Below are 18,831 nucleotides of genomic sequence, written 5' to 3' on the forward strand. Positions count from 1 at the left end.
GCTGTCCAGAGCGGTCACAATGGAGCACTCTGGGATAGCTCCCAGAGGCCAATACTGTCCAATTGCATCCACACTACCCCAAATTCGACCCGGCGATGTCGATTTTAGTGCTAATCCCCTTTTCAGGGAGGAGTACAGAAATCGATTTTAAGAGCCCTTTAAGTTGACAAAAATGGCTTCGTCATGTGGACGGGTGCAGGGTTAGATGGATTGAACGCTGCTAAATTCGACCTAAACTCGTAGTGTAGACCAGGGCTAAGTTACTGCGACTGTCCTTCAAACTTTTAGAACACTCCCTCCTCATTTTTGAATTGAGAATATTGGTAAGAAAATGAGGTGGAGTAAGTGCTTGATCCATTTGTTTCTTTGCTGCATGAAATTTAACTTTGTTGCTGAGTATTTCTTTCTACCATGTCTCTTGGCTTTCCAGATTTCAACAGCATTAGCAATACAGCAGCTATCTTTCTGCAGTTTGTCCAAGGCTACAGAACTAGCATATCTTCTACGTTTTTCTTTGACTGTGATAGTTCCATCTATTTTGTCATGATTTTCTTCATAAATTGTCATCAGAATAGGCCAGTTCTTGATAAATAGCTCAAAAAAGTCAACCAGTGAATTCTGTTGTACGTCTTGGGGCAGAATTAGTTTGGCTCTCTTTCTCTCTTCAGTGAAGCTGAAGCGGCGTGCTTGTTATGGAAGTATTTTGCAATTTCAGCAACATTTTCCTTTATGCTGGAATTGTCCTTTAGTCTGTGGCTAGATAGAAGATGCATCAACTGAGCAATGCACCCATACATTATAAGTTTCATGTTCCTTTCATTATGTTCTTCTAGATTTCTTCTCATTTGTGCTACATTTGCAGCATTGTCTATGAAAAGCTATGCACTTGACACTTGAATTTTTGATCAGTTTGTTATAGCTTTTGCTGCTGCTACTTTTAAGTACTCGGCGGTACCAGTTGTTTCTATAAGGTAGACATCCCCATCTTTTGTTGCCGCACAAGCACATATTATTGGATCAGTGTACACATTGCTTTCTCTATCAAGACCCAGATTAAATAATTTCTTGTCAATGTTTTTGCACGCTGTTCAGTTTCCTTCTCATACACTGTATCTAGCAACCTTTCAGTAATGTCTGCTCTGCTGAGTGGAACCTCATCGTAATCATCGAACCATGTCATTGAAATGGTTATTCTTAACAAGACAAAAGGGAGAATTTGTTGCAAAAAGAGCAGTCTTTTCATCGATGAAGTCTTGATGGAACTAGCTGGTCCTGATTACAAACTCATCCATGATGTTTACTGGATGATGAAGAGAAGGCGTTTTTTTGTTTTTTTTTTTAATATAGGTAATTTATAGTCTGATGTATGTTTAGTTGCAGCACTGCTGGTGCTACCAGCAGATGGCTGTGAAGTTGTAGACATTCAGATGATGGATGTTCTTTAACCCCTTGTGTATAAGTTGGATCCTGAAATAAAATGGTAAAAAAAAAAAAACCACTCTCACTCCCTGTGATTCAGGGCCCTGCTTAAAAAATAGAAGATTGTAAATGAAAGATTTCTCCTACTGTTGCTGTTTGTACCACTGTTTAAATGATACAATTTATTCTAAACGCAGTTGTATAGTAAAAATAAGTTATAAGGATTATCTATATCTATTTAAATGCTTATCTCAAAAATACCAAACAGCTTGAAAAAAAAATTAAATGTTAAAATTAATAAATGCCTGATAAAACTACTTTTAAACAGAAAATCGTCGCCTAGTATATTTGATTATTTTGAGCAATAAAAAAATATTTCAAAAGTGCAGCGGTAACAATAAAAATTTAATTGATAAATACTCCCACAACTAACATCAATTATATTTTAAACATAAACATTTTGAAATTCATAAGTAATCCACCCAAAACACAAATTTATGACAGTAATTTAAGTTATCGTTCACTAGCATAGTAAGATATCATAGGCAGTCCATAGAATGGTGGAAAAATAAGTTTATTAACCATTTGATCCTGATGGTTCAGACATGTTTACATCATCATCTTCAAAGTCTTTGCTTTCTGAGGATTATTTTTCATAATGTTTCATTCTGGCAACCAGGCCTTACATCTTTTTGTTGTATTGTTTGCATTTGGCATGTGTTCATTTTTTTTTTTAATCCAGAGGTACAGGAATTTCATGAAAATATTCCCAAGTAGTGCATTTTTTACGACCTGCGTGCATGGCAGTTTTTGCTCCAGTTACCAGGTGTTGAAATCAGCAGTAGAGGCTGCACTCTGAAGAATGTTCTCTCTTCTTCCCACAGTGTCGTCCTTTCTGGTTGCACGCTCTGCTCTTTTTCCCTTGTTACAGAATTCCCCCAAAAAACAAAAGAACTAACAACAATCCAAGACTTCTGCTTGTGTAACCCATATGTGTTTGCACTGCAGTATTCAATTTGGTTAGAGAGAAAGGCAGTTGAGAAATTAATGGATTTCTGTTTTTGTATCGCTGTCTGTGCACATATGCAGGGAGACAGAGCAAGGCAATTTACTTGACGTGCCCAGTGCTATCCAGAAGCAAGGGCTGATCAGGGTAGAGCAGTGTTATTCCATCAGCTGCAGAGTAAGTTTCCTTGGAGGGTGCAGTCAAAATATTCATAATTTAAGAACTGAGCCAATCAGAACTCCCATTAAAGTCAATGATAGCCGTCCTATTGACTTTAGTTGTGTAAATTCAGGCTATTAATGTGTCTTTCCCAGTAATGTAAAAGCAAACTCCATATGTCTCATGAGAGGAGAATGCTAAATTTGAGTGCGACCATGTAGATCCTGGAGGAAAAAAATGCTTGTATAACTTCCACAGCTACAAAGTGCTGACTGAAGCCTGGGTTTTGCAAACACTGATGCATGTGAATAAAGTTATTCATTAAAGTCAAGGGTAATTGTCACATAAGACTACTTGTTAAAGTTAGATTAAAGTTACACATTATGGAAGTTATTAAAGTTACACAGTAAGAAACTATGGAATATTGGATAAGAGTATTTCTAATGCTTTAAACATACTGTAGAGGCTTGCCTCTGTTTAAAATAATCTTTTTATTTTTAAACTGCAAAAAGAAAGAGAATCAATTTCATATGCAGATTAAAAGATTTAATTAAAGGGCTTTTTAACTCCTGTTCCACGCTCACCAAGAATTCCAATTGATGTCAGTGGGACTTCTGAATGAGGAGCAGCTGCAGGATTGAGTCCAAAAACATGTAAAAATCTGTTAAAATGCGTTGACGTGGTATAGATTGTATAGTGTTAATGTATTATTATTTACTGGATTTTTTTTTTAAGTAACAAATCTAGTAAACATAAAAGCAACACTTAGTTTGGAGTTATTGATTCTTGGTAATGATGCCATTTCAAATGTGTGCTCTTTCTATTTTGATTTCCTAATGGGTAATTCTGAGCTCATAAGAGGTGCTTGCTTAAATTTCATATCTGGAGTTCAGTTTTGATAAGCTGGGGCTCAAAAAGTAGTTTAATCTTTGTCCATATTTGCAATCAAATTCACAAGGTATCCTTCTGAAGACCTCTGTTCAACATGCAAATCTGTACAAAGCAATATCAAAACATATTAATATCAGTATCCAACACAATGGATCAGATCCTGAGCTGTTGTAAATTGATGAAGCTGAGGATCTGGCCCCATATGTGGTAATATATATGGAGCTGGCTTAGAAGAGATTCTCTCTCCTCCTCTTATGAGACTAACCCATAACTGGTCTGGTCCAGTACTTGACTGGGCCGGGCCGGGCCACAAACTTTACCAGAATAGAAGAATGTCTTTAATCTAAGTGAAGTTCAATAGGATCTGAGTGTGGAGTACTCCGAATCCTTAGTGTATCTCACTACCAAGATAATCCACTATCATAGAAGGAAGAATCGGGAGACAAGATAGTATTAAATATACAAGATATAGGCAATGAAAACTTTCTTTAAGGAGGAACGAACAGGACTGAGAAAAGAACTGAACCAAACCTTATCACTGTAAACAACACAGTATATTAAACAAAACTCCTATACCTTGGGCTTGGAATATCCCATCCAGGAATGTTATTTTCTCCAGAACCTGGTATTTAAACAAGTTCGGGCAAAGACTCCCTTATGTACAGAACAAACATTTACAGTCCCAGCAGAAGTCCAGACCTCTAGGTTGAACATGGCCAGGTGAAAGAAAAGAGTACAAAATCTTCACCAGGGTTCAATGGGTTATGTAATTACTGGGTGTTTATTTAAAATGTATTACTCCATTTGGATTTGCTCCAGGGCAGCCTTGTGATTTGTAGAGCTCCAAACTGCAGAAGGGGAGAATTAGGCCAAAAACTGATTTCTTCTTCCTGTTCTACTGCTTGAAGAGATCAAAGGTGAGGAAGTGAGTTGCAGAGCGTGCTTGGGATTTCCAGACCCCTAAAAGTGTGAGGATCCCAAGAGGTTACTTGCTTTGCATGTGCTTAATGTCAGCCATGATTTTCTGTTTTACTAATTTGTACAACTGTTTACAGATGGGTTTGAGCCAAAGAATCAAGCTGGACTTGGCTTAATTGTACTCCCTGCTGTGATTTTAGTGCCACTTCAGTATTTTCTGCTTAAGATCGGTGAGGATTCATTTATTTACTGTCTCATTAAAAGCATCTCAGTCTAATATTAGAAACACAATTTTTTTTTTTACTCATAACCTACATGTTTGTCATTCATAAATAGGCACTATGACAGTGTGCTGCGGTCCTGGTCTTCCTAATGTCCTGTGAACAAGGGAATAACCTGAGATCACCTGGCTTAGGTGATCAAGAAAAGAACTGTGAATTGTCTGCTTGGGAGATGGAGTTGGGGGTAGAATGTCTTTGGGTAGCTCAGACTCCTCATCCAGGGTCATAGGATTGGATTGAATCACAACCTTCAGGGATTTTTTGTTTACTTTTCCACTTATGTTGTTTGCTTTTATTGTGTCCCTTGTCCTTTAAGGGAAAGGCCTAGCTGTTTGTCTCAGGATTTCTTTAGTCATCACACAAGCTGGCCAGGACTAGTATTCAGAAGATTCTGGTTCCTAGTCCAGTTTGGATCACAAACCTCACATGTTTTCTTTTGTTGTCCTTTCAAAAGCTACAGTAAAATATTTGGCTTTTTCCCTCCAGTTTTTAAGAATAATCTACCACCGTTTGCAATTCTTGTGGTAGTTCTGGAATCACTTGGTTATTTGATTGCTGTCATCGGCTTTGCCCTGTGCATCACAGGTAAGCAATATATCTTCTTTTAAAAGAAAATATACTTAATTTTAGCAATTTGGTTTAATAATGAGAATCTTTTGCACAAAATACTTTTTTGTATCTGTTTTTTTTACCTTTGTCTGTACCTAGTGGGACCAGTTTATTTGCACATTAACACTGGAATATTTTGTAAAGTAACTTTTCTGCTTCATGATTTAGCAATAGAATTGCTATAAATATATTCTAGAACTGCTGTGTTACTACTGTTGTATCTGGTGAAGGAAAAATAGCCTTAAGGCATTATGTTACATATTATAGTTTCATTTGTATGACTATCCAGCATGGCTGCATCCTGCAAGCAGTTGCCTAAAAAAAGGATTGCTTTAATTTACTACTTATTTTGCAGTACTGCATACCCTAAAGAGTCACCTACAACCAGCATTGACCCTCATTAGTGTGTTGTTTTGATTGTGTTCAACAATCTTAAAAAGAACACATGCACAGAGGCAGAATCCATTTCTGATGTTGAAATGAATAAATCAGTAGAGTGTATTGTCAAACCTTTGCTTTTGCTGTGTATGTTTTAACAGTATCGTTGAGGCAAATGAATCACAAGAGCTTCAGCAAGAATGCGAATGCATTAAATAGTAAACTTGGAAGAATGCCTGCAGTGTTCTGATACAGTACTGATTAAAATTTGGTTTTTATTTTCTCGTGGGCCAGCAAAAAATGGAAGCTTTTTTTCTTCAAGAGTAAAACACAGAGCAAAGTAATCTCAGAAGAAAGAGAGGACAAATTTAGGGCTGGCCAAGCTTGGCAGTGTGTTTGCGAATAATGGTTAGAGCCCTGCAAATCTGCAGATACCTGCTTTTTATCAGCGGACCATTTTTGCAGCTCCCGGATCAGATGCAGATACAAATTTTGTATCCACGCAGGACTCTAATAATGGTAGAACACTGAACTGTGTTCATACAGAATACTTGTAGATGTCTTGAAGTGACTTATCCTAGAAAGCATAAATGTGAATTTGACTTGAGAGAATTATGCCTCTGTTCTACTAAATGCACCATGTTAAGAAACGGTTTCAAAAACTTACCTTGAAAATGGTGTCAAGTAGCTTTGCTGTTTTGGCCAGTGTGAACAGGGTGTAACTATTTTTAAATGGGGGTTGGGAAGAAAAGTTATGGAGAGTTTTCAATAACTGATCTTCTTTAAAAAGGAAAAAAATACTGTCTTTGCACTGGCCTCAAAAACTGTTTACAAATAATTTTTGAAAACAGGTTCTTAAAGCTATGTTAACTTGGATTTTTTTAATTGCCTAATTTTAAAAAAATCCTGCTTCTGATAGGGCATCCTTTAAATACTGTCTTGATTTTAAAAATATCACAAACAAAAAACTCCTTTGAGGAAAAATAAGGGTTTTCTGTTGCTCTGTTTTTCAAAGGGTCTTTTAGCAAAGGAAAAACGGACTATAGAGGTGAAAGAGTCAATCTGACTACACTATGATCCTGATCTTTCCAACACTTACACAAATACATGAAGTTAAGCATTTAAGTAAGTGTTTGCAGGATCATGGCCTAAATGCTGTCATGCAGCAATTAAATAACCTGATAACTTTTTTGCAAATCTTTTTCATTTATCGTAGTCTTAGGTGATGTTTTTATTATAGTAGGTGCAACATTTTCAAACAGAAGTGATATTTTCCCAAACTGTGTCCCTTTCACAGTACCCATTTATAGCATAAGACCGACTTTGTGTATATTTCTGAATGTTATGTTCAACATCTTTTAAAAATTCAACATTTAAATATTTCAGTAGAAATTAGAGGCCTTGAGTCTAAGCCTATGCCTAACTCTGAGCAGATTAGAGTAGCCCCTACTGAAGTTAAACTAAAGTTCTTTTCTTATTGGGGCCAGGGTGAGTGGGCATTTTGGTGGGGGACTGGGTTAGATTTTAACAGCCAACTTCTCTTCTCAGTTCTATTGATGTATATTTGGAGAATCTGGGGGATATTTTGGAGCCACTCCAGATTTAGACTTATGTAATGGAGAGCAGAATTTGGCCCAAAACATTTACTATGTACTTAAGTATGTCTCTCACCAAAATTATTTTTTATTAAATTTGCGCAATATTGTAAAGGAGTAGGGAGTAGAAGTTCTGCTCTAAAGGAGAAAAACACTGAATAATTAAAAATGCCCTTAGAATGCAACAGATTAGTATAATTTTATAAGTTAAATGACATTTCAAAAATTGCAAGGATTTTTTTTCTGCATATTGTTAAAACAGATAAATTAGGCTATTGTCCCTTACTAGTTGAAAATGAATGCTCATGCTATGAACAGAAAAATTTCAATGAGAAATTACATCTTATAAAAAGAAAAGGAGTACTTGTGGCACCTTAGAGACTAACAAATTTATTTGAGCATAAGCTTTCGTGAGCTACAGCTCACTTCATTGGATATGAAGTGAGCTGTAGCTCACGAAAGCTTATGCTCAAATAAATGTTAGTCTCTAAGGTGCCACAAGTACTCCTTTTCTTTTTGCGGATACAGATTAACATGGCTGCTACTCTGAAATACATTTTATATGTTCCTTTACCTGCTTAAAATAATATAAATGTTTAATTTGTTTTCAACAGCATGCCCTCCGAAAAATGGTGCTGTCGTGATTGCTGGGTTAGCCATTATGGCTCTTATGGCAGTTGTTGGCCTAATTTATATGATTGCTTTGGGTAAGTAGCACCTAGTATTTTTTATTACATTTTTTCTGGTGTTTTAATCTGAATATTCAGAAGAACTGTTCCCTGAATTCATTTTTTTTGGAGGTGAATATAATTGTATTTTAAAATAGCATGTGATCTGATATGTTATGTTGTTGTTCTTTTTTTTAAAAAGAACACAGGTCTCTTAACTCCAGACACCGGTTTCCTTTTCTTCACTGATCTATGACATATTCCCCTCCCTCATGTGAACTCTTGTCCCCAAAAACCCTTTTAAATGATGAGTGGGTAGAACATCTAGTAGATATTTTGTGAGGGGAACTCCTGGAGTGAACAGTGTGGCCCACTTACGCTTTTTCAAAGCCAAAGTTCCGGGAAGGTCTCTGGCTAGCAAGATAACTCTAGAATGGGTCTTATTAACATAGCCTGATTTGTGTTTCAGTCTCATTCCATGAACTGGTCTCCTCATCCAGTACTGGCATCAGAATAAAGTAATCAGAAAAGTATAAAATCTAATGATGTGCTTTTGGAATATACAATAAATTACGTGTAAAAAACAAACTACTTTAGGAAGTGGACCCAAGGGGGCGACCAAAAAGTGAGTAGGTAAAATGACCCAGGCAGGAGGGAAACTTAAATGCAGAAGGAGAATTGAGGTAGGTGTGAGGGATTAATTTGGGAGAAAAATTTTTATATTCCTATGTATCAGATGTTGTTATGGGACAAATTCTGCTTCTGGATATGTGCAGACTGGAAGTTGTGGGGCTGATCTGTAATATGTTCTTTATTTTGTTTGTGACTTGGTTATTGGGATAGATACTTTATGGCTATATGTGATTATTGAACTGTTTATTGTATTCAGATGGTGATTTAGTTTAATAGCAAGGCTGTTAGGAAGCTAGAAGGAAGGCAACACAGTTTGACTCTAGATACACCACTTCCCCATAAACAAGGTGGAGGTTATTAAATGACATTGCCTGAGCTGTGAACTAGGAAGATACTACTTCAAGGCTCCAGCCAAAGTTACAAATTTGCTCAGGCTAGAAGCCAGAATGGTTCAAAAGGACACTAAACTGTAAAAAGTTATTCTCTAGAGGGGGAGGCAGTTGCCAGGCAGCTGTTTGCTGAGAGAAGACTGACTGAGCAGACATTCTGCATGATGGTCTGAAGAAGCAAACATGCCTGGCCTATTAACATAGGGTGGTGGGGATTAGGGTAAAACAGAAATACATGTAGCCCCTTTGTTGTGTTAAAATTCTTTGACTCTTATAGTATACTGTGCTGCTAAGATTAAACAATGGTTTGATCTGGTCACCTGTATCAAAAACCATATTATCATGGTTCATACTACTCTGGACCTGCCCTAATAATAGGAGAATCAGAGAATTCCATCCCAGGAGGTGTAAAGGCATGGAGCTTGACACCTGAGGGGGTGAACTGAGAGACACCAGACTAGGCAACAGAGTAATGCGAACACGACTTCCATTGGTTTTGATGGGCACTGTGTGTACCTCAGGGCAGAGTTTGGTTTTGGTACAACATGCTAATGATCTAAACTATTTAGCTTCACTTTTGTGGTTTTTATATTATGAGATTATGCTGCTACAGTCTTATTAGATATGATTTTGGGAGAGAGGAAGTAGATGTTATTACAGTGAAATCCCATTACAAGATCAGTATTCATGTGGTAGATTTTTATGCGGTGAGCTGGCCTAGCAAATGTATCATTGTTGAAACAATAGCTCCCAACCCACCCAACACAAGAGTGCCATAGTAACAATAATAATGCTCTTGTGTAATGTTTTTCATTCATAGATCTGGAAGTGCTTTAGCTGAATTAATACATGGAGCACTTGTGCTTGGAACATTTATCCCCTCTACAGAAGAGTGATGCAGTCTCCTAGAATTTATAGATCGCACAAAGTAGTTTAGGATAAATAACCAAGGATGTGATTCCTTCTGACTGTTGTTGCTTTCCTCCAACTTTTGTCTTTTTCTTCAGTTAAAAGTTGAATTCTTTTGTATAGCTAATAATGTGCTCATTTTTATGTTCTGTAATATTTTTAGGTTCCTGCAAGAAAGATCAACCTCCAAGGGTAAGCTTAAAAATAATAAATTTGGGGTGATTAGATGAGGAATGGTAATGAGATACTGAGCCTTTCACCACTAGTTTGAATTCAGACCAGGTTGGTAGCAAGCAAAAGTCACTGCTATATGGTAGCTGTCCAGTAGTCTGTGTTGAATTGGTGGCCTTAGTCTAGTTCCTGATTATGTACTTCCAGATCTCTGTAAATGGTCCCCTTGCTGACTAATTTTTCTGACAGGCCAAGGATTTGAATGGACATGGAAACAGAGCTACCCTATCGAACTCGAGTTGGAAGGGCCATTGGGTGGTCAGGCTGTGTAAGGAAGCTTGCTGTTCTACTGACCATGCTGCATATTTTGTGTGGCCGAATGGATACCTTCAGTTGACAGTGCACCCTTTGTTGGCACTAATAGATGTGTAAACATTTAATAAACAAGATTTCAGTCTGTCTTTAATAAATTATTCCCCCACACACACCCCCAATTTTTTTTTCTTTGTCAGTCTCTTTCACACTGAAGGTCTAACACTTTTTTGGGTTCCCAGGTACACAAATGTTATACCCTTTATAATTTTCTTTACAATCCCCCTAATATTGAAGAGGCCATCTGAAAGCAGAGTGGCTGTTATCTTTAGGTCATGCAGAATAAGTGTATGTTTTTTAATCTTTCTAAGGAAGGTAATCCTGGTTTTGCAGCCTGCCCTTTTTTTTAAAAAATATACTAAGTGCAGTTGCTTCCTAAAATTGTGGTTACCCTGTTTTCCAAAGGGTAATCAAATGCAAACTGGCCCTTTTTACAACTGCAATCAGAATCCCTATAATTTTGGATGTCTAATTACTGGATGGACTTGTGGCTAGGTACCCCAGCATTTGGCCACTGGATGATTCCAAAGAGAGAGAGAGACAGATTGTTTTGTGGGTGCAGTAAAGTACACAGGAGTCTAGAGGCCCAATGAAATTCTGGTCTGAAAATCAGGTTTAGGGTTGCCTGCCTCCATCAAGAGAAATTCAGCACATATTGCTGTGTGTTAAAGGGGTTTATAAAAAGATGTACAGTTCCCTTTAAAATTAAAAGGTTTTTTTTAATTCTTTATAACCGAAGGGCTATGGTAACCTTGCACTCAGAGACCTGTGATTTATTTTTATTAGGGGCATATTTCTAAAATAACTCTTGACACTTTCTTGAGGCCCAGGGGAAAAGGGCGTGTATTTGAGACTGTCAACCTTAATCAATTTCCTTTTAAAATCTATCAAGTTTCTTGTTTGTCCATATTACTCTGCCTCTGCTTAGTTCCCTACCAGATAAAATGCATAAATATTTGGGATGTCTTCTGTAGAGCTATTAACTCGTGCTTTTTAATCTTGGTGCTGTTTGCTTCCTGCACCAGTGATCAGATTGCGGAGAAAAGCCGTTGCTGCTTCACTTACAAGTAGTGTGTCTTGTGTATCTCTTTCCGCCTCTACACATTGCACTAGGAAAATTAGATTCCTGATGCGGTTGGAGATAACATGAAGAGAGTGCAATTATTGATGGATTTGTTTTTCATAGCCGTAGTTACTAATCTTCAGCTTCTTTCATTTTTGTAGAATCACTACTTACTGTATATGTCAATTAGAGTAATTTAACTGTGGGGAGCCAAAAATAGACATGAAGGATTTTTTAATATATACATATATATGTATATAAATATTTTTAAATATTTTACAGAAAGCTGTAGAAGAACCACTTAATGGTAGGTGGTAATCAAAATCTTATGTTTTTACTTAAGGGATTATACAAAGCCTTTTAGAGATGGGTCAAAATTTAGCTTAGCACTGAGTGCTGTTGCTTTGCGTAAGGTGTCTCAAATTATCCAGCTCCCTAAGCCACTAAAAGTTTGATGTATCACCGATGTTTGATGCCTGCAACTATGGGCATAAGGGAGTATTGTGTACTGTCTACACCTGCTAGCCATTGATTGCTGACTGCTTTAGAACAAAAGTAGCTTCACAGTTGGAACAATATTCCTGTCTGCTTTTCAAAAATACACCTCTTACTAAGGAAAAGGGGCGCTCCTCTGTAAGGCTGTTGTTGAGCCAGTCTTCTTTATGCGGTGCATTTAAGTGGGATAAGGGACTTTCACAGTGGGGTAAGGCAAAATCTCACTCCTCTTCTTTGTGGTTTCTTGGGTTTGGGAAGACCCATGGTGGTGGTGTAAAACTATATGGGAAGGAAACACTGTTAATGCCTGGTGTGGGGGATTTTTACAGTGGAAGAAGGGTGGCCCTGAAACGTGTCTTCCTTAGGCTGTTCAGAAATTCACTAGTTGGCATACTGGGAAGTAGTGATGTCTCAACACCTATTTTAAAACTAATCAGAATGCTAATCTTGTAACATTTCTAATTATTTCCTTGGTTAATTACTAATCCTCTGCTTGACTTTTAAAGATGCAAAAGGAGTGATGTTAGAATGATGGTGAGTCGAATGTTACCTGCCGCTGTAGATTTTGATCAATTAATTAACATTTACTCTGGGATTTTGAAATTAAAAATCACCTGTACCGAGGAAGCTGCTAATATATGATACAGCATAGGATACAGATTGCATGGAAGGTGCAATCTTTAAGTTATATTGCATTGTACTGGAATGTTAGAGGTGACCTGAAGACAGATGTGTTTGTATCCTTTTTTTATGATATAAAGAAGGACTGTGAAAGGTGTGTAGGATTGTTTAAATATTGGATTATTTCTGCTATTTTTTATTTTGGAAAAAGCAGAAATGTCAAGTATTATCATCTTTGTTCAGTTGTAGGTTTCCTTTGTAACAATCAGAGATGCAAACTGGAACCTCTCTTATCTCTTACCAAAAGGGCTAGAGGTATTGAATCATGAACAAAAAAGAGCTCCCCTGACCCCCCACCAGTTGGTAGGTGTGTGAATTAAATAGGTGTTACCTGATTAACTGAAAGGGAAAGTGTTTTTTGTTACCACTTTGTGATGTCATAAGCTTCCTAACACTCCTATCATCTATGGAGTCTTCCAGTAAAAAGAGGGTAACCAAGAACAGCATTTATAATGTAAAAAACAAGCAGAGTTCTTACTTTTTTCCCCTGGTTGTGAGGGAAACCATGTGTGTAGACCTTTCAGTCTCCTTTATGGACTATAATGCACGAAAAAGAAGACACAGACAGACAGACACACACACACACACAGATTTTCCTCTCTTTTGCTGATTATATTTGAAGGGACATTGTCAAGTAGTGTGGGCCCAACTTTTAGGCTTTGAAGATTTTTCTTTTTTAAAAACAGAATATTTTTTCAAGAATATACAAAGTGAAATGAAAAACTACTTTGGGTTTCCAGCAAAACAGGAGAATGCTTAAAATGAAAACAATCACTTTTTAATAGTATATTAGATCCAGAAAGGTTACTATGGACTATCCAAACAGCATGATGTCCAAGAAGTTAAATAAAAAATTATTAAAGTCATTTTAAAATCTCTAGCAATTGTAATAATTGTAATAATCAAACTAAATTTGTCAAACTAAAAGAATATATTCATGTCTGCCTTTTGACCAATTATAATTTTTAAAAAAATATTTCACATTAATATTTAATGGTGCATTTAGTTTTCTGTTCATTGATGTATATATTTGAAAAACTAGCTTTGAAATAGTTACAGTATTTAACTTTAAATACTAAGCTAGTCTGGTGGCTATATATTTTATCTGCTTTGACTGGTATTGCTACAGTTCTCCCAATACATTAGTTGCACACGGATATCTTAATGACTACACACTGGTGAATCTAGCAACTTTACCCAGTGTGGTCATGGTAGCAGTTTGAGAATAGTTGTGTTACAATATGAACTTGCCTGTAGAATGACAAAATTGCTTTAATACAGGTAATAGCTTTTTTTTTTTTTTTTTTGGTTTAGTTTTATGAGGTGCACATTTTAGCAAAGAAATTTTGAGCTAAGGCAGCCACCAAACACTTTAAGAAAGAAATACACACCCCTACTAGATGAGGAGCTTCACAATTAAATACTACCCTGAGTATGTATGCTCACCCATTGTTGTAGAAACTTGTAATAGCAAACCAGACATTCCATAGTGTCTCTGCGCTGTTTGACTTCGTCCAGTAGAGAATTTCCTTGGCTTTGTGGGTTTGTCACCCTTTTCAGTTATTGTTTTAATGGTCTGTGTTCTAATCTTGCATGTAGACTACATATTTTTCTCCTTGTATTTCTCCTTCCCGCTAGTATGTCATATTTCCTGTTCTCACATGCCATCCACATAAGTGCTAGAAGACACTAACTCTACTTTCACTGCCCCTGGATACTGAGAATGCCAGTTCAAGGAAACTGCCAGACCCTGAGAACTCTAAATTTTTAGAGGCTCGGGGGTGTTCCAACCAATTTTATCTTGTGCCACTTGTGGAGAGCACAAATGGAACTAGAGGCAGCCAGTAGATTATTGGCTGATGCTAATTTATTGATAATTTAATATTCCAGTTTGTAAGTAAGTACAGTGTACTGCCGAATTTATGTAACTCATGGTTAAGCTGTTGTGATTCATCTGAGTACACATAAGGACTGCTTTCTAAACCAGAAGGAATGTATGTGCTCATATGATACAATGAATAACTTTACCAGCATCCAGAGTGATAAAATATGTTAGTCATTTGGTATAACTGAAATAAAGACTGTGGGGGAAGGCTCTTTCAGAGGAAGTGTCTATAGCTTCTACTTTGGAAATCAAAACTCTTTTTCCCTCAGCAATGATTAACACAAGCAGATCATTGTACTGTGTCATCTACATTTTTTAAAATGTCAATAAAGTCAGACAGCAAAATGGGGCAGTGCAACAACCTTTCACTTCTGAAGGTGAATTCTGCTTTGACAATTTTAAATGAATTATTCAATGTTTTCCTGGGCCCTGTTTTATCAAAATTCTTCACATCATATCTGTATTTGTAGATACTGTGTGAAGACTTTTAAAAACACATAGGTCAGTTAGGCACCTGCTATTTGTACCTTTAAAAATCACCTCCTAGAGTAAAGGGTTTTAACATCAAAACTGAGATATGGTGCCAAAGCTGTGTAGAGAAATTATACAACAGTTGTTTTTACTGTACCTGGCTCAAGCCAATACTAGCCACTCTTGCTTTTATGAGAGAATTTGTCTACATTTAAAAAAAATCGTAATGTTTGAATGTAGTTATGCAGCACAAAGTGTAGGTGGATGTGGGTGATGTTAATCAAAACATTCTTGAATAATAGTTTTGTTTTGTAATTTTCCAGGGTAACTAACTGGTGAGAGTGATAGAATCTGCTACAGAGATGGTGAAAAGAAATACATTTGTTTATACACTGTGGCCTTTGATGGTGCGCTAGTCAAAGAGAAGAAAATCAGGAACTTAGCTGTTTTGCACGTTTGGAAAAAAAAATGCTAAAATGATTTACATGTAATTTTATAGTCACAGCTGCGGTAGTTCCATTCAAGAGAGAGAGGTTTTTTCCTGGGGAGTGTGTGTGTGGTGGTGAGTGAGAGCATAAAAAAGCACTGTTTATCGACCACACAATTTCGTTATAGTGTCACTAGTAGTGGTACCCTTTTCAAAAAACATCAGTCATCGCTTTGAAACTGGGCTAGGTCCGTGACCAAATGATACTAGCACTGTGCTACTGGAACAGACCTTTCTGATAACTTAAACAAATTGGTATTGCATAAAACATGCCACACTGTTCTCTCCTGACTCACCCTCTCTCCCCTCAAATATTAAAAAAAAATCCACTGTCACTACTATGAAGTTAAATATGATATAAGTTGTAATTATATTTAGATTGGTGGGATTTTGTGTTTGCATGGGCAAAATATGTTAATGCCTAAATGGTATGAAAAGGAAGTGGATGTTGTACAAATGTTCCTCTTTCCACTTTCAATGTATGTATTATCGAAAACAGAGGCACTTACCACATTGAAAAAAACTGCATAAACAAAACCTTGATTCTCATGCTTTTTTTAATGGTTACCCATGGCCCGTCCCATCCCCCCTCTTCCCCCCCGCATACTAAATAGGCTCCTTGTATATATGGTAGTTGTGTGGTGTGCTTTGATTACTGATATTTTAGTCTGGGCTTTTTGCCTCTTTGTAGTCTTGATTAAAAATTACTTACCCCTCAGCCAAATTCAGTCTGTCATACTGAAACCAGTCTCAGGCTCTTTCAAACAGGGAATAAGTAAGTGCAGGTGCTGAATGTATTGAAGTTTTACATATAAAAATTTATTAAAATCTAATTAGAATAATTTCTTCATGCTTGTGTAGTCTGTGAGGCCTTGCCTGCGCTTTTAACAGCTGTACTTTGAGGGTTCACCCACTGTAACTAGTAAGAAAGCAATGTTCTCCTTTAGACAGCCAAGGCCATGATGCAGGTTGATATAGGAACCTCGGAATTAACTTCGGGGAGGGGGAGGGGTCTGAGCCTACAGCCTACACTCACATGATTAGGCCCCATGTGAGGACTGCAGGGTTGAGCGCCTCAGCTAACCCAAGCTGCCCTCTTACAGAAGACAATGGGATATTCAGATGTGTAAATGTTAAGGACCATAAGTTTGTATCTGCTTTGTAAAAAGAAAAGGAGTACTTGTGGCACCTTAGAGACTAACCCATTTATTTGAGCATAAGCTTTCGTGAGCTACAGCTCACTTCATCGGATGAAGTGAGCTGTAGCTCACGAAAGCTTATGCTCAAATAAATGGGTTAGTCTCTAAGGTGCCACAAGTACTCCTTTACTTTTGCAAATACAGACTAACACGGCTGTTACTCTGAAACCTGTCTGCTTTGTAAGGACCTAATTAGTATTGCTTTAATTTTTTAAAGATGTATGGTTTTGGAATGTGGTATCTCAACAAGGGTATTCCTAGAGAGTTGAAATCCATATAGATTAATGGGGGAGACTTAACCAAAGGACTGATCAAAATAGCCCAAGTAAGGTGAGGGAGATAGTATGAATCAGTAATAAGAGGCAATCCAGAACTTCCCTGGCATTTATGCATGGGGCTCCTCATCTACACACCTCTAGTTACTGATACCCTCTAGTAGTTTATAGCAGCTCCACGAGGTAGCAGGCTTTGAAATTCTGTTTTGCCTTACTCTTAATATAGCTTTATAATCAATTGTCAGCAAACTGGAATTTAGCAGCCACTGTTGTGAAGTCAAATTCCTTTAATAAAATATTACCCAAAAAATTCAGTACCCAGTACTTGTCTGTTAATCATACTGCTGTATGCAAAGGCTCTGCTTTGGGTTTCTCTTGGGCACCAGTTAAAAGTGGGTTAGTTAATTTCTTAAAGTCACTTAATACTACCTTCCCGCCAGTAAAAACCAAAGTTGTTTAAATTACTGATTTGTGTGTGTGTGTATATATATATAAACCAGATTTTCATGATTTGGCATTTTGGATTTCTGCAGTCTTTACCCAAGTGTTATTTATTAACATAACTTTGTAAATAGTGTGCTATTATACTTAAAATAAAACTGTTAAACTGTTTCTGTGAGTCTTTATTCCTGCCACAATTAACTACTGGTGTAACTGCTCTTTAAAGACATAATTTCAGGGAATGTTGGCCTGCTTTTTCCATAACAGCGGCTATGTAGATTGTGAAAAACACTGTTGAATCAAGTAAGTAATTCCAGTATACCCTAACAAAACCTATTTTATATTGAAATCATAACAGGAAAAGTTAGTAGCACTTTTGATACCACAGTCTCGTGCCCTTTAAAGTCTTAAGCCATGCCTGGGTAAGCAATTTAATTATCTTGTGGCTACAAAGACTTCTGCTGCAGAATTCACAGTGTAAACTGTCCTGCCCTCTGCACTGACAAAGCTTTCACAACCTGAAAGTACCTGGTGCTGAGTGCTCATAACTATCATTAAAGTCATACTATGCTACATACAATATTGAAATTGAGAGGTGAGTGAAATCATTTGGACATTATTGGGCCGCTCCCTGATCATCCTGATTAGAGCCAAAGGTACACGTTTCTCAAAACAACCTGTGACTGGAGTTGCAGGGGCGCACACTGAGGTTATACAATTAGGGAAACTGCAAAGAATGTGGCAGACAATTCCCAAAGCTGCTTCCACCATATCTTACTGGTTACACAGAAGCTGCAACCCAGCCTTTAGGTTCCCTCCCAGACAGTCAAGTCAAATATGAAAGTTCTAGCAGTCCCAAAGTATCAGACACATTACCACCCAGGTTAATGAATATTCCAGATCTTACCCAAATACATGCTACAGCCAATTCTTACTAACTAAACTAAAATTTATTAGAAAAAAGAGAGTATTGGTTAAAAGATTATGCGTACAGACATGAGTACAGTTCTGAATCAGTGTCATAATAGAGACAGTGAGCTTTGGAGTTGCAAAGAGTTCTTAGAATTAGTCAATAGGTTTAGTTCAATGTTCTATACCAGGGTGATCCAAATTAAATTTGAGTCCTAAGACTGATATCTCCAACTTCCCCCGAATAAAGTTCAAGCAGATGTGAGATGAAAGGATCAGGTCCCAAGAGTCCTTTATACAGTTCAGCACAGAGTCCTTGGATGAACAATAGGCCTTGGAAATAACCTGTTTCTCTAACATTAACTATATGGCTTAATATAAGGTAATTTATCTGTTTAACTTTAAAGAGACATATAGACATTGAAGTTATTACACACAAGTTTCATCTAAATGTTAATATTTCCTTTTGATCTCTGAATTGACAGGAACTGTTTGGTTATACTGTTAACCTCTAACAAGCTATAGGA

General features: G+C 37.0%; 1 protein-coding gene across 9 annotated transcripts in view; it reads left to right on the forward strand.

Annotated features, from left to right (window-relative positions):
- The window catches only part of CD47 (CD47 molecule), a 38,651-nt gene extending 21,961 nt beyond the window's left edge, over positions 1-16,690 (forward strand). The window contains exons 5-11 of one of the 9 annotated variants that reach the window (XM_077821034.1): positions 4,531-4,623; positions 5,161-5,259; positions 7,871-7,963; positions 10,019-10,047; positions 10,276-10,354; positions 12,821-12,944; positions 15,317-16,690. In XM_077821034.1, the coding sequence (XP_077677160.1) occupies positions 4,531-4,623; positions 5,161-5,259; positions 7,871-7,963; positions 10,019-10,047; positions 10,276-10,354; positions 12,821-12,906 (479 nt within the window). In that variant the 3' untranslated portion in view covers positions 12,907-12,944; positions 15,317-16,690. Of the gene's footprint in view, positions 1-4,530; positions 4,624-5,160; positions 5,260-7,870; positions 7,964-10,018; positions 10,048-10,275; positions 10,355-11,743; positions 11,769-12,462; positions 12,762-12,820; positions 12,945-15,316 lie in introns of those variants that run through there. The other 8 variants (XM_077821043.1, XM_077821052.1, XM_077821078.1 and 5 more) reach the window with 8 other exon arrangements.
- The last annotated feature ends 2,141 nt before the right edge of the window (positions 16,691-18,831 follow it).

This window comes from Eretmochelys imbricata, chromosome 1 (genome assembly GCF_965152235.1).
Source record: "Eretmochelys imbricata isolate rEreImb1 chromosome 1, rEreImb1.hap1, whole genome shotgun sequence".
Taxonomy (NCBI): domain Eukaryota; kingdom Metazoa; phylum Chordata; order Testudines; family Cheloniidae; genus Eretmochelys; species Eretmochelys imbricata.